General features: G+C 53.3%; 1 protein-coding gene across 1 annotated transcript in view; it reads left to right on the top strand.

Annotated features, from left to right (window-relative positions):
* The window catches only part of KCP (kielin cysteine rich BMP regulator), a 275,686-nt gene that overhangs the window by 19,351 nt on the left and 235,952 nt on the right, over nt 1-20,383 (top strand). Inside the window, exons 4-10 of the mRNA XM_075584275.1 lie at nt 13,123-13,216; nt 13,376-13,558; nt 14,096-14,266; nt 16,968-17,144; nt 19,266-19,351; nt 19,503-19,593; nt 19,672-19,754. Of these exons, the coding sequence (XP_075440390.1) occupies nt 13,123-13,216; nt 13,376-13,558; nt 14,096-14,266; nt 16,968-17,144; nt 19,266-19,351; nt 19,503-19,593; nt 19,672-19,754 (885 nt within the window). The remainder of the gene's footprint in view (nt 1-13,122; nt 13,217-13,375; nt 13,559-14,095; nt 14,267-16,967; nt 17,145-19,265; nt 19,352-19,502; nt 19,594-19,671; nt 19,755-20,383) is intronic.

Below are 20,383 nucleotides of genomic sequence, written 5' to 3'. Positions count from 1 at the left end.
CGGGACCCAAACTTCAGACATTGCGTCCCCAGAAATGAGTGGGCCCTTTTTACTTAGCAGTGCTACCAAGCTGCTCACTGAGCATGCTCAGAGTTACCTGAGCTGGCTGTAGGATTTGCCCCTGTGACATGGCAGGTTCTGATAGGATCAAGATAATTCGTTGCCAATGGGATGAGGCTAATGTAAACCCCACAGGCCCTTGTCCTTAAAAAGGCCTGTACCCCTCATTCCTGTGTTGTTGCTGTAACCTGATTTCTTCAAGTGGATAAGACCTAAGTACAGCGGCTACGATTCCAGAACGCAAGGGGTTAAAAACATCGCAACAAGGAAACTTGCCCTGCTTCAGGATTTCGTTAGCCCTGGGTATCCAGCAAATCCCAGAGAACCAGAAAGGACTTTGCACATTCACAGAAGGATTGGACTGGGGCTATGTATTTGGCAATTTGCAAATGGACTACATTTTAAAGGACAATCTTCTGCTGCTTTGCACCTTTCTGGACATTATCCTCTGTTTCTCTACCCGTGAGTGTAATTATTAAGTTTATTCTGCAGTTGTCGTGTGTTTGCCTATCAAGGGAATAAATCTCAGTTTATTTTGCTCAACCTGTTCTGCTCAATCAGGACCCACAAAATATAAATGTGTTATTAAGCGCGTCCCCGTGACACCCCCCACCCGCAAATATCTGTGTGTCAGGGTGCCCCCGCCCCCCCGCAAATATCTGTGTGTCAGGGAGCCCCCCACCCGCAAATATCTGTGTGTCAGGGTGCCCCCCCCCGCAAATATCTGTGTGTCAGGGAGCCCCCCCCCGCAAATATCTGTGTGTCAGGGAGCCCCCCCCGCAAATATCTGTGTGTCAGGGTGCCCCCCCACCCGCAAATATCTGTGTGTCAGGGTGCTCCCCCCTGCAAATATCTGTGTGTCAGGGTGCCCCCCCCCCCGCAAATATCTTTGTGTCAGGGTGCCCCCCCGCAAATATCTGTGTGTCAGGGTGCCCCCCCCCCCCCCGCAAATATCTGTGTGTCAGGGTGCCCCCCCCCCCGCAAATATCTGTGTGTCAGGGTGCCCCCCCCCCCCGCAAATATCTGTGTGTCAGGGTGCCCCCCCCACCCGCAAATATCTGTGTGTCAGGGTGCCCCCCCCACCCGCAAATATCTGTGTGTCAGGGTGCCCCCCCACCCGCAAATATCTGTGTGTCAGGGTGCCCCCCCACCCGCAAATATCTGTGTGTCAGGGTGCCCCCCCCCACCCGCAAATATCTGTGTGTCAGGGTGCCCCCCCGCAAATATCTGTGTGTCAGGGTGCCCCCCCACCCGCAAATATCTGTGTGTCAGGGTGCCCCCCCCACCCGCAAATATCTGTGTGTCAGGGTGCCCCCCCCACCCGCAAATATCTGTGTGTCAGGGTGCCCCCCCCCGCAAATATCTGTGTGTCAGGGTGCCCCCCCCCCGCAAATATCTGTGTGTCAGGGTGCCCCCCCAACCCCGCAAATATCTGTGTGTCAGGGTGCCCCCCCCCCGCAAATATCTGTGTGTCAGGGTGCCCCCCCAACCCCGCAAATATCTGTGTGTCAGGGTGCCCCCCCGCAAATATCTGTGTGTCAGGGTGCCCCCCCAAACCCGCAAATATCTGTGTGTCAGGGTGCTCCCCCCCCCGCAAATATCTGTGTGTCAAGGTGCCCCCCCAACCCCGCAAATATCTGTGTGTCAGGGTGCCCCCCCCCCCGCAAATATCTGTGTGTCAGGGTGCCCCCCCCCCCCGCAAATATCTGTGTGTCAGGGTGCCCCCCCAACCCCGCAAATATCTGTGTGTCAGGGTGCCCCCCCAACCCCGCAAATATCTGTGTGTCAGGGTGCCCCCCCGCAAATATCTGTGTGTCAGGGTGCTCCCCCCCCCCCACAAATACCTGTGTGTCAGGGTGCCCCCCCCGCAAATATCTGTGTGTCAGGGTGCCCCCCCCCGCAAATATCTGTGTGTCAGGGAGCCCCCCCACCCGCAAATATCTGTGTGTCAGGGAGCCCCCCCCCCCCCGCAAATATCTGTGTGTCAGGGAGCCCCCCCCCACACAAATATCTATGTGTCAGGGTGCCCCCCCCCGCAAATATCTGTGTGTCAGTGTGCCCCCCCAACCCCGCAAATATCTGTGTGTCAGGGAGCCCCCCCCCCCGCAAATATCTGTGTGTCAGGGAGCCCCCCCCCCCCCCGAAAATATATGTGTGTCAGGGTGCCCCCCCCCCCGCAAATATCTGTGTGTCAGGGTGCCCCCCCCCCGCAAATATCTGTGTGTCAGGGTGCCCCCCCCGCAATTATCTGTGTGTCAGGGTCCCCCCACCCGCAAATATCTGTGTGTCAGGGTGCCCCCCCAACCCCGCAAATATCTGTGTGTCAGGGAGCCCCCCCAACCCCGCAAATATCTGTGTGTCAGGGAGCCCCCCCCCCTGCAAATATCTGTGTCAGGGTGCCCCCCCCCCCACAAATATCTGTGTGTCAGGGTGCCCCCCCACCCGCAAATATCTGTGTGTCAGGGAGCCCCCCCACCCGCAAATATCTGTGTGTCAGGGTGCCCCCCCCACCTGCAAATATCTGTGTGTCAGGGTGCCCCCCCCCCCCCCCCGCAAATATCTGTGTGTCAGGGTGCTCCCCCCCCCCGCAAATATCTGTGTGTCAGGGTGCCCCCCCCCCAGCCGCAAATATCTGTGTGTCAGGGTGCCCCCCCAGCCGCAAATATCTGTGTGTCAGGGTGCCCCCCCCCCGCAAATATCTGTGTGTCAGGGTGCCCCCCCCCCCACCCACAAATATCTGTGTGTCAGGGTGCTCCCCCCCACCCGCAAATATCTGTGTCAGGGTGCCCCCCCCCTGCAAATATCTGTGTGTCAGGGTGCCCCCCCCCCCACCCGCAAATATCTGTGTCAGGGTGCCCCCCCAACCCCGCAAATATCTGTGTGTCAGGGTGCTCCCCGCCACCCGCAAATATCTGTGTGTCAGGGTGCCCCCCCACCCGCAAATATCTGTGTGTCAGGGTGCCCCCCCACCCGCAAATATCTGTGTGTCAGGGTGCCCCCCCACCCGCAAATACCTGTGTGTCAGGGTGCTCCCCCCCACCCGCAAATATCTGTGTGTCAGGGTGCCCCCCCAACCCCGCAAATATCTGTGTGTCAGGGTGCCCCCCCCCCGCAAATATCTGTGTGTCAGGGAGCCCCCCCCCCCGCAAATATCTGTGTGTCAGGGTGCCCCCCCCCCGCAAATATCTGTGTGTCAGGGAGCCCCCCCACCCGCAAATATCTGTGTGTCAGGGAGCCCCCCCACACAAATATCTATGTGTCAGGGTGCCCCCCCCCGCAAATATCTGTGTGTCAGGGTGCCCCCCCCACACAAATATCTATGTGTCAGGGTGCCCCCCCCCGCAAATATCTGTGTGTCAGGGTGCCCCCCCAACCCCGCAAATATCTGTGTGTCAGGGAGCCCCCCCCCCCGAAAATATATGTGTGTCAGGGTGCCCCCCCCCCCGCAAATATCTGTGTGTCAGGGTGCCCCCCCCCGCAAATATCTGTGTGTCAGGGTGCCCCCCCCCCCCGCAAATATCTGTGTGTCAGGGTGCCCCCCCAACCCCGCAAATATCTGTGTGTCAGGGAGCCCCCCCCCTGCAAATATCTGTGTGTCAGGGAGCCCCCCCCCCCCGCAAATATCTGTGTGTCAGGGTGCTCCCCCCCCCCCGCAAATATCTGTGTGTCAGGGTGCCCCCCCAGCCGCAAATATCTGTGTGTCAGGGTGCCCCCCCAGCCGCAAATATCTATGTGTCAGGGTGCCCCCCCAGCCGCAAATAGCTGTGTGTCAGGGTGCCCCCCCCCGCAAATATCTGTGTGTCAGGGTGCCCCCCCCCCACCCACAAATATCTGTGTGTCAGGGTGCTCCCCCCCACCCGCAAATATCTGTGTCAGGGTGCCCCCCCAACCCCGCAAATATCTGTGTGTCAGGGAGCCCCCCCACCCGCAAATACCTGTGTGTCAGGGTGCTCCCCCCCACCCGCAAATATCTGTGTGTCAGGGTGCCCCCCCACCCGCAAATATCTGTGTGTCAGGGTGCCCCCCCACCCGCAAATATCTGTGTGTCAGGGTGCCCCCCCACCCGCAAATACCTGTGTGTCAGGGTGCTCCCCCCCACCCGCAAATATCTGTGTGTCAGGGTGCCCCCCCAACCCCGCAAATATCTGTGTGTCAGGGTGCCCCCCCCCCCCGCAAATATCTGTGTGTCAGGGAGCCCCCCCCCGCAAATATCTGTGTGTCAGGGTGCTCCCCCCCACCCGCAAATATCTGTGTGTCAGGGTGCCCCCCCACCCGCAAATATCTGTGTGTCAGGGTGCTTCCCCCCCCGCAAATATCTGTGTGTCAGGGAGCCCCCCCCGCAAATATCTGTGTGTCAGGGTGCCCCCCCCGCAAATATCTGTGTGTCAGGGTGCCCCCCCAACCCCGCAAATATCTGTGTGTCAGGGTGCCCCCCCCCCGCAAATATCTGTGTGTCAGGGTGCCCCCCCAGCCGCAAATATCTGTGTGTCAGGGAGCCCCCCCACCCGCAAATATCTGTGTCAGGGTGCCCCCCCCCGCAAATATCTGTGTGTCAGGGTGCCCCCCCCCGCAAATATCTGTGTGTCAGGGAGCCCCCCCGCAAATATCTGTGTGTCAGGGTGCCCCCCCCCCCCCGCAAATATCTGTGTGTCAGGGAGCCCCCCCCCCAGCCGCAAATATCTGTGTGTCAGGGTGCCCCCCCCCCCCCGCAAATATCTGTGTGTCAGGGAGCCCCCCCCGCAAATATCTGTGTGTCAGGGAGCCCCCCCCCGCAAATATCTGTGTGTCAGGGTGCCCCCCCACCCGCAAATATCTGTGTGTCAGGGTGCTCCCCCCGCAAATATCTGTGTGTCAGGGTGCCCCCCCCCCCGCAAATATCTGTGTGTCAGGGTGCCCCCCCGCAAATATCTGTGTGTCAGGGAGCCCCCCCACCCGCAAATATCTGTGTGTCAGGGTGCCCCCCCCACCCGCAAATATCTGTGTGTCAGGGTGCCCCCCCCCCCGCAAATATCTGTGTGTCAGGGTGCCCCCCCACCCGCAAATATCTGTGTGTCAGGGTGCCCCCCCAACCCCGCAAATATCTGTGTGTCAGGGTGCCCCCCCCGCAAATATCTGTGTGTCAGGGAGCCCCCCCAACCCCGCAAATATCTGTGTGTCAGGGTGCCCCCCCAACCCCGCAAATATCTGTGTGTCAGGGTGCCCCCCACCCGCAAATATCTGTGTCAGGGTGCCCCCCCACCAGCAAATATCTGTGTCAGGTTGCCCCCCCCCCCCCGCAAATATCTGTGTGTCAGGGTGCTCCCCCCCCCCCACAAATACCTGTGTGTCAGGGTGCTGTCCCCCCCGCAAATATCTGTGTGTCAGGGTGCCCCCCCCCACAAATATCTGTGTCATGGTGCCCCCCCCCACCCATAAATATTTGTGTGTCAGGGTGCCCCCCCCCACAAATATCTGTGTCAGGGTGCCCCCCCCCCCCACCTGAAAATATCTGTGTGTCAGGGTGCTCCCCCCCACCCGCAAATATCTGTGTGTCAGGGTGCCCCCCTGTGACAGGGTAAATAAAAGCCACCAGTTATATGCCTGGAAAACCTATGTCTAGTCTGCAGTGCAGCACTGACTAGGTTAACTTCAGCTGGGAACCTCAGGACAATTAGTTGGATCCCAGCTGCCTAATCAAGGTGTGTTAAAACCCAGGCTATACTGTAGACACATGGATTTTGGCTGTTGATGAGAGAGGAGTAAGAAGTAAAGAGATTCCTGAAAACAAGGTCTGAGTAGCAAAGTAGTTGTATTGTGAACTGTCTGTCCCCTGCATAGAAAAAGGGTAGCTGCCTTATATATAAACTGTCTGCTAAAGAGAAACTGTTTTGTTTGGTTTGCTGAAGAAAAAGCCATTTTCGTTTTTGCTGATGGAAAGCTATTTTTGTTTTGTGTGCTGTATATCTTTTAAGGCTAAATAAAACAGCCTTGTCAAGAAACCCACGTGTGTAGTTGCATGTACCCTGCAACATATGGTGTTAGAAGTGGAATGGTTTTTTTCAAAAGGCTCCTGCAGTTAAAGGGCCACACACACACACACAAGAATGGAAGAAATGTTGAAAGAGTTTCTGTGCGAGCAAACCAAACAGCAGGGACAGTTAATGCAGGAGCAGGCCCGACTGCAAGCAGAGAGAGATGAAAGACTACAAGCAGCACAGGATGAGCGGATTGCCAAGCTGCTGACCCAATTCCAAGGGTCTGCCAGTGCAGAACTAGCAAGCAGACCCCCCATACTCCTGAGGAAAATGGCTCCGAACGAGGATCCAGAGGCTTTTTTACTGACTTTTGAAAGAGTTGCCGAAGCTCAGGGCTGGGCTACAGATCGCTGGGCAACTGGTTTGGCCCCGCTCCTCATAGGAGAAGCCCAGACCTCATATCAGGGCCTCCCTACAGATCAGGCAATGGACTACCGACAAGTAAAAGCCGCCATACTGGATCGCTTAGGTCTGACCCCAGAGACCTATCCGGCAGCAGTTCCAGAACATGAAGTACACCGCTAAGATGAGACCCCGGGTCCTCGCACAGCGATTATTGGACTTATGTACGCGCTGGATACAACCCGAGGAGTGCACTAAGGAGGCAATTCTTGAGCAGGTGGTTTTGGAACAATGTCTACAAATAATACCCCCTTCCGCACGCTCGTGGGTAAAACGCCCACTGCATGCTGCTGAAACCCTAGCTTTGGCGGTCCGACTCGTGGAGAACTTCCTTGGGGCTGAGCAGCAGGCGAGTGTCCTGGACCTGACTCCACCGGCACTTGCGGACGCCCAAAGAGGGAGGTCAGATCAATGGGGAACCTACGGCCCGTCACGGAACCGCCAAGTCCAACTGAAGGAGCAGTCGTTCCAGCAAGGACGGAGTCCAAATCCTGGTCCCCGCAGAGACCCTCATCTCCTTCCGGATGTCGGCGCGTCGCAAAGTGAGAGGAACTTCCGAGGACGTCGCCCACAGGACCCACCAGATGCCTGGTCTCCAGTAACCGGTCCAGCGGAGCGCTATCCACAGCCCCCTCCTGCGAGGGAACCCTCTCCATGTTCGCCTGCGGAGAACAAGGCCACCGGTATGTGGACTGTTCACTGATGGATTGTTCATTCAGCAGAACCTTCGCCTCGGCTTTTACTGAGGAACATTACAAGCCCTGGCTACTTCCAGCCCTGATTGGGGGAAAAACCGTCCAGGCCCTTGTAGATTCGGGCTCTGGAAAAACTCTGGTCCTCCAGGAACTGTTACCGCCCAACGTGTGTTCTTTTGACTCCCCATGGAGCAAAGAATGTATACACGGCGATGTAAAACCTTATCCGACGGCCAAAATCCGGCTACAGGTAAAAGGTCAGGAGGCTTACCTCGAAGTAGGAGTCGCTCCTTGGCTCCCTGCCCCCGTTGTGCTCGGTCGGGACTGGCCTTTCTTTTCGGACCTAATGGCCCCAGTCTTTTACAAGGAGCCTCCTTCTAGGGCTCAGGAGAACCCTGGCAAACTGTTCCCCTTCTCGGCAGACCTTTTTCCCAGTAGACACCGGGTTCAAAAGACTCGGAAGCAAAGACGCTTGGACAAACAGGACTGGTTGCAGAAATCTGGGTCTCAAGGTGACCATTCTAGTAGTCAGAGGTCACAAGTGATGGCTGGGGATGGCCAAAGGGAGGGGGATATGGGCCCTGGAGATTTACCAGACCTGTACCTCCCTGACTTTCGCCAGAAGCAAAGGGAAGACCCAGTCCTTGCGAGACAGTATGACAAGGTGGTGAAAATTGATGAACAGATTTTAGATGCACGGGGGGTGATAGTATTCCCCCATTTTGAGCTATCAAAGGATATCCTTTATAGGGTGAATAGGCAGACACAAACAGGGGAGGTCACCAGACAGATATTGGTTCCCAAGGCGTTTGTTAAATCTGTGTTCACTCTAGCCCATACTGTCCCTTGGGGTGGTCACCTGGGCAGGGATAAAACATTGGACCGTATTTCATCCCGATTCTATTGGCCAGGGATGCATAGTGATATTGCTAAGCTATGTGCAGCATGTCCGGAGTGCCAGCTAACTAGTCCAAAAGGACAAAAAACAGCCCCTTTGGTTCCTCTACCCTTGGTGTCAGTTCCCTTTGAGAGGATTGGGGTAGACTTGGTAGGACCTCTAGAACCTTCTGCGAAAGGAAACAGGTTTATCCTTGTAATAGTGGACTATGCAACAAGGTATCCTGAGGCGTTCCCCCTGAGAAAAGCAACGGAGAAGCAAGTAGCCAACAAGTTGTGGGAACTGTTCTCACGGGTTGGACTTCCCCAGGTTATATTGACAGACCAAGGTACAAATTTCATGGCTAAACTGATGCAGGATGTCTTAGTTACTAGAAGTCAAGTCTGTTCGGACATCGGTCTACCATCCACAGACTGACGGATTGGTGGAAAGATTTAACCGAACCATAAAAGGGATGCTGAGGAAATTTGTAGATTCAGAGAAGAGCGCCTGGGATGAACTTCTCCCTTTTCTGCTGTTTGCAGTGCGGGAAGTTCCCCAGGCCTCCACGGGATTCTCTCCATTTGAATTGCTCTATGGCCGCCAACCCCGGGGTATCCTAGACCTCCTAAAGGAGTCCTGGGAGGAACAGCAGTCCCCTTCTAAGAATACCCTGCAATATGTACTAGACCTTAGGAAGCGCCTAGATGTGGTCGGCCATTTTGCTAGGGAGAATCTTAGATCAGCCCAGGACAGTCAGGAGAGACATTACAATCAGAATGCTCGCATGAGAGTGTTTCACCCAGGAGACCAGGTGATGTTATTGTTACCCAGTTGCGAGAGTAAACTCCTGGCCAAATGGCAGGGCCCATTCGAAGTACTCCGCCGTACGGGTGATGTGGATTACGAGATCGCTCAACCAGGGTCCAGGAAGGGTAAACAAATTTACCATGTGAACTTGCTGAAACCCTGGAAGATGCAGCGGTCTCTATTCATCCACCCGGTGGAGGAGGAAACGGACTTGGGTCCTCAGCCTCCACGGGAGAACATCAGGAGTGACGATAAAATCCCAATGGGTAAACAGTTGTCCTCTGAACAACATGGGGACTTGTTAGCAATAATTACACAATTCCAGGATGTTTTTTCTGACTTACCAGGACAAACTAACTTAATTTCCCATGCAATCGAGACAGCACCTGGGGTAAAAGTACGTTCCCGTCCTTATAGGTTGCCTGAAAGTCGTAGGGCTCTGGTAGAGAAGGAGGTACAAGAAATATTACACTTAGGAGTGATTGAGGAATCATGCAGTGAGTGGTGTAGTCCACTAATTATGGTCCCTAAACCCGATGGGAAGGTAAGATTTTGTGTGGACCTCCGAAAGTTCAATGCGGTATCCAAGTTTGACGCATATCCGATGCCAAGGGTGGACGAATTAATTGACGCCCTTGGTAACGCGGAATTTATATCCACGTTGGACTTGACAAAAGGATACTGGCAAATACCCTTAGAGGAAAAGTCCAAATGCAAAACAGCCTTTGCCACTCCCATGGGTTTATACCAGTTTGTGACAATGCCATTTGGACTGCATGGAGCCCCAGCCACATTTCAGAGACTCATGGATAAGGTACTGAGGCCCCATAGGACTTATGCCGCAGCCTACCTAGATGACATTGTCATTTATAGTAAACACTGGCGGGCCCATCTAAATAGGCAGATAGCGGTCCTCAAATATCTAAGAGAGGCAGGGCTCACAGCCAACCCTAAGAAATGTGCCTTGGGTAAAGCGGAAACCAAATATTTAGGGTATGCAGTGGGAGGTGGAAAAGTAAGGCCACTAGCCGACAAGGTAGCTGCCCTGAAAGAAGTTCCGACCCCCCAAACAAAAACGCAGGTACGCTCTCTACTGGGTTTAGCAGGGTACTACCGGCGGTTCATCCCCAACTATTCGGAAGTGGCAGCCCCTTTAACGGACCTCACAAAAAAGTGTGCCCCTACACAAGTGGTGTGGTCAAGGGATTGTCAGAGAGCCTATAAGGACATAAAAAGGTGTCTATCAGAGGGTCCCATCCTTAGAAGCCCAGACTTCAACAGCCCTTTTATAGTGCAAACAGATGCATCAGAGATAGGGCTAGGGGCAGTGTTGTCACAACAGTTTGAGGGAGTTGAACATCCTATCCTTTTCCTGAGTAGGAAATTGTTCCCAAGGGAAAAAAACTACTCAGTGATTGAGAAAGAGTGCCTCGCAGTAAAGTGGGCAATCGAGGCTTTGAGGCATTACCTGGTAGGAGTCCATTTTACTTTGGTGACGGATCATGCTCCACTGAAGTGGTTAAATAGCATGAAGGATTCCAATGCTAGATTGACTAGGTGGTATATGGCCCTCCAACCCTTCTCATTTGAGATTCAGCATAGGCCGGGAAAAGAGAACGCAAATGCTGACTTCTTTTCTAGAGAAGGGGTGGATGGTCGGGCTTCAGCCGTGCGTAGCCCCAGCCACACACTAACAGGGGAGGAATTTGACAGGGTAAATAAAAGCCACCAGTTATATGCCTGGAAAACCTATGTCTAGTCTGCAGTGCAGCACTGACTAGGTTAACTTCAGCTGGGAATCTCAGGACAATTAGTTGGATCCCAGCTGCCTAATCAACACCCCCACCCCGCAAATATCTGTGTGTCAGGGTTCCCCCCGCAAATATCTGTGTGTCAGGGTGCCCCCCCCGCAAATATCTGTGTGTCAGGGTGCTCCCCCCCCACCCGCAAATACCTGTGTCAGGGTGCTCACCCCCCCCCCCCCGCAAATATCTGTGTGTCAGGGTGCCCCCCCAACCCCGCAAATATCTGTGTGTCAGGGTGCCCCCCCAACCCCGCAAATATCTGTGTGTCAGGGTGCCCCCCCCGCAAATATCTGTGTGTCAGGGTGCTCCCCCCACCCGCAAATATCTGTGTGTCAGGGTGCTCCCCCCCACCCGCAAATATCTGTGTCAGGGTGCCCCCCCCCCGCAAATATCTGTGTCAGGGTGCCCCCCCGCAAATACCTGTGTGTCAGGGTGCTCCCCCCCCCGCAAATATCTGTGTCAGGGTGCCCCCCCCCGCAAATATCTGTGTGTCGGGGTGCTCCCCCCCACCCGCAAATATCTGTGTCAGGGTGCCCCCCCACCCGCAAATACCTGTGTGTCAGGGTGCCCCCCCACCCGCAAATATCTGTGTGTCAGGGTGCCCCCCCAGCCTGCCAGCGGAGGAGAGGGTGCAAGGGAAATCCAGCCTGTCTTTCTGTGATTGCAATGTGCAGTCTCTCTGTAATAAGAGTTCCCCCTCTCTCTCCCCCCACAGAACGGCAATGTGCAGTTTCTCTGTAATAAGAGTTCTCCCCCTCTCTCTCTCCCCCCACAGAACGGCAATGTGCTGTCTCTCTGTAATAAGAGTTCTCCCTCTCTCTCTCTCCCCCCACAGAACGGCAATGTGCAGTCTCTCTGTAATAAGTGTTCTCCCCCTCTCTCTCTCTCTCCCCCCCACAGAACGGCAATGTGCAGTCTCTCTGTAATAAGAGTTCTCCCCCTCTCTCCCCCCCCCCACAGAACGGCAATGTGCAGTCTCTCTGTAATAAGAGTTCTCCCCCTCTCTCCCCCCCCACAGAACGGCAATGTGCAGTCTCTCTGTAATAAAAGTTCTCCCCCTCTCTCCCCCCCCCCCCACAGAACGGCAATGTGCAGTCTCTCTGTAATAAGAGTTCTCCCCCTCTCCCCCCCCCCCCCACAGAACAGCAATGTGCAGTCTCTCTGTAATAAGAGTTCTCCCCCTCTCTCTCCCCCCCCCCACAGAACGGCAATGTGCAGTCTCTCTGTAATAAGAGTTCTCCCCCTCTCCTCCCCCCACAGAACGGCAATGTGCAGTCTCTCTGTAATAAGAGTTCTCCCCCTCTCTCTCCCCCCCCCCACAGAACGGCAATGTGCAGTCTCTCTGTAATAAGAGTTCTCCCCCTCTCTCTCTCCCCCCCACAGAACGGCAATGTGCAGTCTCTCTGTAATAAGAGTTCTCCCCCTCTCCCCCCCACAGAACGGCAATGTGCAGTCTCTCTGTAATAAGAGTTCTCCCCCTCTCCCCCCCCCCCACAGAACGGCAATGTGCAGTCTCTCTGTAATAAGAGTTCTCCCCCTCTCCCCCCCACAGAACGGCAATGTGCAGTCTCTCTGTAATAAGAGTTCTCCCCCTCTCCCCCCCCCCCACAGAACGGCAATGTGCAGGTCTCTCTGTAATAAGAGTTCTCCCCCTCTCCCCGCCCCCACAGAACGGCAATGTGCAGTCTCTCTGTAATAAGAGTTCTCCCCCTCTCTCTCTCTCCCCCCCCCCACAGAACGGCAATGTGCAGTCTCTCTGTAATAAGAGTTCTCCCCCTCTCCCCCCCCCCCACAGAACGGCAATGTGCAGTCTCTCTGTAATAAGAGTTCTCCCCCTCTCTCTCCCCCCCCCCCACAGAACGGCAATGTGTAGTCTCTCTGTAATAAGAGTGTTCTCCCCCTCTCTCTCCCCCCCCACAGAACGGCAATGTGCAGTCTCTCTGTAATAAGAGTTCTCCCCCTCTTTCCCCCCCACAGAACGGCAATGTGCAGTCTCTCTGTAATAAGAGTTCTCCCCCTCTCTGTCCCCCCCCCCACAGAACGGCAATGTGCAGTCTCTCTGTAATAAGAGTTCTCCCCCTCTCTCCCCCCCCCCACAGAACGGCAATGTGCAGTCTCTCTGTAATAAGAGTTCTCCCCCTCTCTCCCCCCCCCCACAGAACGGCAATGTGCAGTCTCTCTGTAATAAGAGTTCTCCCCCTCTCTTCCCCCCCCACAGAACGGCAATGTGCAGTCTCTCTGTAATAAGAGTTCTCCCCCTCTCTCTCCCCCCCCACAGAACGGCAATGTGCAGTCTCTCTGTAATAAGAGATCTCCCCCTCTCTCCCCCCCCACAGAATGGCAATGTGCAGTCTCTCTGTAATAAGAGTTCTCCCCCTCTCCCCCCCCCCCACAGAACGGCAATGTGCAGTCTCTCTGTAATAAGAGTTCTCCCCCTCTCCCCCCCCCCCCCCCCACAGAACGGCAATGTGCAGTGCCTGTCACAGCGATGTCCCCCCCTGCTCTGTGCTGATCCGTTCCCAGTGCCAGGCGAATGCTGCCCGCGCTGCCCTGGTAAGAAAGGAGGGGGGGGGGGGAGGGTGTAAGAGAGTCACAGGCCTGGAGAAAGAGGGGGGGGGTACAAGAGTCACTGGCCTGCTATCCCAGTGCTCCCTCCCACAGACCTGTCTCTACACCCCTGTCCTGCCTGATTTACCCTCCCTGTCTCCGCAGCGCCCCCTGCAGACTGCCCCTACTCCGGAGTCCCGTACAGACACATGCAGCGTTTCTACGACCCATCAGACAAGTGTCGCGACTGCATCTGTAATAACGGCACGGTGACCTGTCAGCGCAAACCGTGTGCGCCCACGCCATGCTCTCATCCCCTGCAGGGGGACTGCTGCCGCTCCTGTGACGGTAACGCTACACCCGCAGTGCACCACGCACTGTTAAACCCTGTACTGCTGCAATGCACCAGGCCTTTCTGGCATCAAAGGGGTCAGTCCCTCCTAGGGGCAAAGTATACTAATGGCAGTGACAGGGTTAAGGGGTCAGTCCCTCCCAGGGGCAAAGTGTACTACTGGCAGTGACATGGTTAAGGGGTCAGTCCCTCCTAGGGGCAAAGTGTACTAATGGCAGTGACATGGTTAAGGGGTGAGTCCCTCCTAGGGGCAAAGTGTACTAATGGCAGTGACAGGGTTAAGGGTTCACATCTGGGTGATTGATGCCTCTTTAGGAGATGAGTCCCGTGTAGAAGACCCTCACATGTGAAGCGGACCCCCGATCAGAGAGCGATGCGTCAAAACAAACTTCTCTCTGCCCTTTCCTGACACGGATATTTCTCCGGATAGGTACAAGGTGCTAGAGAAGTAGGGATGTTCTCGTATGTGGTGTCCATGCAGTGATTAAGGCACACAGGAGTTGTGTTACCACGGGTGACCTGTTTATTTTCAGGTTGTCTCCTCACCGGGAAGGAGCTGGCTAACGGTGAGCAGTTCCCTGAGCCTTCGGACCCCTGCGTGGTCTGCGTGTGCTGGGAGGGCAGCGTGAAATGCCAACCCAAAACGTGCCCCATCCTGCAATGTGCCTTCCCTGCCCCGGGGCAGTGCTGCAAGGAGTGCCAGGGTGAGCGTGTGACTGAGGAGATATATATATATATCTACATCCTGCGTTATATATATATATCTACATCCTGCGTATGCTGCTAATACCTCTCCCTATACACCCTGCTGCTAATACTTCTCCCTATACACCCTGCTGCTAATACCTCTCCCTATACACCCTGCTGCTAATACCTCTCCCTATACACCCTGCTGCTAATACCTCTCCCTATACACCCTGCTTCTAATACCTCTCCCTATACACCCCGCTGCTAATACCTCTCCCTATACACCCCAACATCCTGCTGCTAATACCTCTCCCTATACACCCTAACACCCCACTGCTAATACCTCTCCCTATACACCCTAACACCCCGCTGCTAATACCTCTCCCTATACACCCTAACATCCCGCTGCTAATACCTCTCCCTATACACCCTAACACCCTGCTGCTAATACCTCTCCCTATACACCCTAACACTCCGCTGCTAATACCTCTCCCTATACACGCTAACACCCCGCTGCTAAAACCTCTCCCTATACACCCTAACATCCCGCTGCTAATACCTCTCCCTATACACCCTAACACCCTGCTAATACCTCTCCCTATACACCCTAACACCCCGCTGCTAATACCTCTCCCTATACACCCTAACATCCTGCTGCTAATACCTCTCCCTATATACCCTAACATCCTGCTGCTAATACCTCTCCCTATACACCCTAACATCCTGCTGCTAATACCTCTCCCTATACACCCTAACATCCTGCTGCTAATACCTCTCCCTATACACCCTAACACCCTGCTAATACCTCTCCCTACACACCCTAACACCCCGCTGCTAATACCTCTCCCTATACACCCTTACATCCCGCTGCTAATACCTCTCCCTATACACCCTAACATCCCGCTGCTAATACCTCTCCCTATACACCCTAACATCCCGCTGCTAATACCTCTCCCTATACACCCTAACATCCCGCTGCTAATACCTCTCCCTATACACCCTAACATCCCGCTGCTAATACCTCTCCCTATACACCCTAACATCCCGCTGCTAATACCTCTCCCTATACACCCTAACATCCCGCTGCTAATACCTCTCCCTATACACCCTAACATCCCGCTGCTAATACCTCTCCCTATACACCCTAACATCCCGCTGCTAATACCTCTCCCTATACACCCCATCACCCTGCTGCTAATACCTCTCCCTATACACCCTAACATCCAGCTGCTAATACCTCTCCCTATACACCCTAACATCCCGCTGCTAATACCTCTCCCTATACACCCCAACATCCTGCTGCTAATACCTCTCCCTATACACCCTAACACCCCACTGCTAATACCTCTCCCTATACACCCTAACACCCCGCTGCTAATACCTCTCCCTATACACCCTAACATCCCGCTGCTAATACCTCTCCCTATACACCCTAACACCCTGCTGCTAATACCTCTCCCTATACACCCTAACACCCTGCTAATACCTCTCCCTATACACCCTAACACCCCGCTGCTAATACCTCTCCCTATACACCCTAACATCCTGCTGCTAATACCTCTCCCTATATACCCTAACATCCTGCTGCTAATACCTCTCCCTATACACCCTAACATCCTGCTGCTAATACCTCTCCCTATACACCCTAACATCCTGCTGCTAATACCTCTCCCTATACACCCTAACACCCTGCTAATACCTCTCCCTACACACCCTAACACCCCGCTGCTAATACCTCTCCCTATACAATGGTGTGAAAAAAGTGCACCCTCTTTGAATTCCATGGTGTTACATATCAGGACATAATAACAATCATCTGTTCCTGAGCAGGTCTACAAATGAGGTAAATACAACCTCAGATGAACAACAACACATGATAGGAGCCCCAGAGAAGGCCCCAGAGAAGGCCCCAGAGAAGGCCCCAGAGAAGGCCCCAGAGTAGGCCGCAGCACACGTAAGGTAGAGAGACAAACGTAGAGAGCCTCAGAATAAGCCACACATGTAATCACGTAAACAGCAAATTAATATACAACATTGGAAATGCTAACGGACTTCTAATGCAAAGTATACAGCGCTAATTATCACACAAATGAGGGGAAACAAGATATAAAGGGGAAGGGAAGTGTGGGGTACAAATGAGGGTATGGGGAGAGGACAACAGCACAACATATAAAGACACTGGGGTAGGATAAGGGGGGCAACGTTTCGGGGTAGACACCCTTTCTTATGGCCCATTCCCTTGGGTCAAAGAGACCTCAAGGTACTTCCCTTAATCCCTGTCCCCCATGTGAGAGACACAAATGCAAGCACAGCAAAAAAGTCACAGAATAATGCAAGCAAAGCAGGAATCACCGCAGAAATCACCGCGGGAATCACCGCGGGAATCACCGCGGCAATCACCGCGGCAATCACCGCAGGAATCACCGCGCAGTGCCATCATGTAATCCAGCCGACGAACAGCCACCCGCAGTAAAGAGAAGTAAATAGGGGTAACGCAAACCGTCCTTAATCTCATTGTTCACAGGATACGGGCGATCTTCCTTTCTCTCATGGGAGCTGCGGTAAAACCATAGAATTCAAATAGGGTGTACTTTATATAGTATATACACACTGTATCTATATATATCTATATATATCTATATATATATATATATCTCCCGCAGACTGTCAGTAATTGGGGGAGGTGTGTGTATATATATATATATCTATATCCCGCAGACTGTCAGTATCTGGGGGACGTGTATCTGAACGGGCAGGAGTTCACGGACCCGCGGGATTCTTGCGGTCGCTGTGTCTGTGCAGACGGCTCCGTTACCTGTAATAAGAAGCCCTGTTATAAAGCCGGCTGCACCCACCCTAGCACCCCGCCCGGGAAGTGCTGCCCCGTCTGTGAGGGTGAGTACAGCCCCCGGGGGGAGGAGACACAGTGCCCCCCCGTCCCTGAGATATTCTCTCCCTCTCTGCTCTCTTCTTCCAGATTCTATATCCTCAGTTTCCTTACTTTCAGTCTCTCCTCTCTTATCTATAGTGTAATCTCTCCTGTTATCACTCTTATCTCTCTCTTATCTATAGCGCAATCTCCCCTGCTATTACGCATATCTCTCTTATCTATAGTGTAATCTCTCATGTTATCCCTCTTATCTCTCTCTTATCTATAACGCAATCTCCCCTGCTATTACGCATATCTCTCTTATCTATAGTGTAATCTCTCCTGTTATCACTCTTATCTCTCTCTTATCTATAGCGCAATCTCCCCTGCTATTACGCATATCTCTCTTATCTATAGTGTAATCTCTCCTGTTATCACTCTTATCTCTCTCTTATCTATAGCGCAATCTCCCCTGCTATTACGCATATCTCTCTTATCTATAGTGTAATCTCTCCTGTTATCACTCTTATCTCTCTCTTATCTATAGCGCAATCTCCCCTGCTATTACGCATATCTCTCTTATCTATAGTGTAATCGCGCCTGTTATTACTCTTATCTATAGTGTAATCTCTCCTGTTATCACTCTTATCTCTCTCTTATCTATAGCGCAATCTCCCCTGCTATTACGCATATCTCTCTTATCTATAGTGTAATCTCTCCTGTTATCACTCTTATCTCTCTCTTATCTATAACGCAATCTCCCCTGCTATTACGCATATCTCTCTTATCTATAGTGTAATCTCTCCTGTTATTACTCTTATCTCTCTCATATCTATAGCGCAATCTCCCCTGTTATTACTCTTATCTCTCTCTTATCTATAGTGTAATCTCTCCTGTTATTACTCATCTCTCTTATCTATGTTGTAATCTCTCCTGTTATTACTCATCTCTCTTATCTATGTTGTAATCTCTCCTGTTATTACTCATCTCTCTTATGTATGTATGTATGTATGTATGTCTTTATTTGTATAGCGCCATAAAATGTACATAGCGCTTCACAGTAGTAATACATGTCATATAAATAACAAATATAAATAACAGATCATGGGAATAAGTGCTTCAGACATACTGTAAAAGTAACATTAAGGAAGGAGTCCCTGCTCCGAGGAGCTTACAATCTAATTGGTAGGTAGGGAGAACGTACAGAGACAGTAGGAGGGAATACTAGTAAGTGCGTCTGCAGGAGGCCAAGCTTTGTGTCATGTGTCCATGATTATCCAGTGCTACTCATATGCTTCTTTAAGCAGATGTGTCTTAAGGTGGGTCTTAAAGGTGGATAGCGAGGGGGCTAGTCGGGTATTGAGGGGAAGGGCATTCCAAAGGTGTGGGGCAGAAAGTGAGAAAGGTTTAAGGCAGGAGAGGGCTTTAGATACAAAGGGGGTAGAAAGAAGACATCCTTGAGAAGAACGCAAGAGTCGGGATGGTGCATAGCGAGAAATTAGGGATGAGATGTAAGGAGGGGCAGAGGAGGTACTGTATAGTGAGATATTAGGGCTGAGATGTAAGGAGGGGCAGAAGAATGTAAAGCTTTAAAAGTGAGCAGTAGAATTGAGTGTGAGATGCGGGATTTAATCGGAAGCCAGGAGAGGGATTTCATGAGGGGAGACGCTGAGACAGATTTAGGAAAGAGTAGAGTGATTCTGGCAGCAGTGTTTAGGATAGATTGTAGGGGAGACAGGTGAGAGGTAGTTATCTATGTTGTAATCTCTCCTGTTATTACTCGTATCTCCTATAGTGTGATCTCTCCTGTTATTACTCGTATCTCTTATCTATAGTGTGATCTCTCCTGGTATTACTCTTATCTCTCTCTTATCTATATTGTAATCTCTCCTGGTATTACTCTTATCTCTCTCTTATCTATATTGTAATCTCTCCTGTTATTACTCTTATCTCTTTTTATCACTCTCCGTCCATCCCAAACTCTGTTACAAAAATATTCTTTACTGTCTCGCCAACTTCCCCGACTCCTTTCTGTCTCTTTTCTTCTCTCTCTGTCTCTCTCCTCTCTCTCTCCCTCTGTCTTATCTCCTTCCTCTCACCCATTTATCTCTCTCTCCCCCCTCCCCCCCTCCTCTCTTCCCTCACAGGATGCTTATATAATGGAGCTGCGCTTATTAACGGTCACACCTTGCGGGACAGGTCGGACCCCGCCTGTTCGGAGTGTACCTGCAGGGTGAGTGATTGCCCGGGCGCAGGATATGGGGGGGGGGGGGGGTGTTGGATACTCAGACCCCTCTCAGAGGGGGGAGAGGGGAGATGGTGGGGACTCTCGGTGACCGTCACTGTATGTGTGATCACATGCATGTCTCTGTCGCCCGCTGCAGGCCGGCTCTGTGCAGTGTGGCCGCAAGCCGTGTGTGCCCACTTCCTGCCCGCACCCCGTGACCGGAGCCTGTGACTGCCCCATGTGCCAGGGTGAGACTGTCACCTTGTTGTGTAGCTGGGCCATCGTGTCTGTGTCACTGTTTCATGTCTCTGTTCCTCTGTCACTAGGCTGCAATTTCCAGGGACGGAACCACGCAGACGGTGCGACCTTCACTTCCCCGCAGAGCGAGTGTGAGCAGTGCCGCTGTGTGGTACGTGTGTGTGTGAGCAGTGCCGCTGTGTGGTACGTGTGTGTGTGTGAGCAGTGCCGCTGTGTGGTACGTGTGTGTGTGTGTGAGCAGTGCCGCTGTGTGGTACGTGTGTGTGTGTGAGCAGTGCTGCTGTGTGGTACGTGTGTGTGTGTGAGCAGTGCCGCTGTGTGGTACGTGTGTGTGTGAGCAGTGCCGCTGTGTGGTACGTGTGTGTGAGCAGTGCCGCTGTGTGGTACGTGTGTGTGTGAGCAGTGCCGCTGTGTGGTACGTGTGTGTGTGAGCAGTGCCGCTGTGTGGTACGTGTGTGTGTGAGCAGTGCTGCTGTGTGGTACGTGTGTGTGTGAGCAGTGCCGCTGTGTGGTACGTGTGTGTGTGAGCAGTGCCGCTGTGTGTGTGTGTGTGTGTGAGCAGTGCCGCTGTGTGGTACGTGTGTGTGAGCAGTGCCGCTGTGTGGTACGTGTGTGTGTGAGCAGTGCCGCTGTGTGGTACGTGTGTGTGAGCAGTGCTGCTGTGTGGTACGTGTGTGTGTGTGAGCAGTGCTGCTGTGTGGTACGTGTGTGTGTGTGAGCAGTGCCGCTGTGTGGTATGTGTGTGTGAGCAGTGCCGCTGTGTGGTACGTGTGTGTGTGA

Source organism: Ascaphus truei, unplaced genomic scaffold, assembly GCF_040206685.1.
Source record: "Ascaphus truei isolate aAscTru1 unplaced genomic scaffold, aAscTru1.hap1 HAP1_SCAFFOLD_519, whole genome shotgun sequence".
Lineage (NCBI taxonomy): Eukaryota > Metazoa > Chordata > Amphibia > Anura > Ascaphidae > Ascaphus > Ascaphus truei.
The sequence above is the reverse complement of the archived record's forward strand: the minus strand, read 5'-3'. Positions and strand labels throughout refer to the sequence as shown.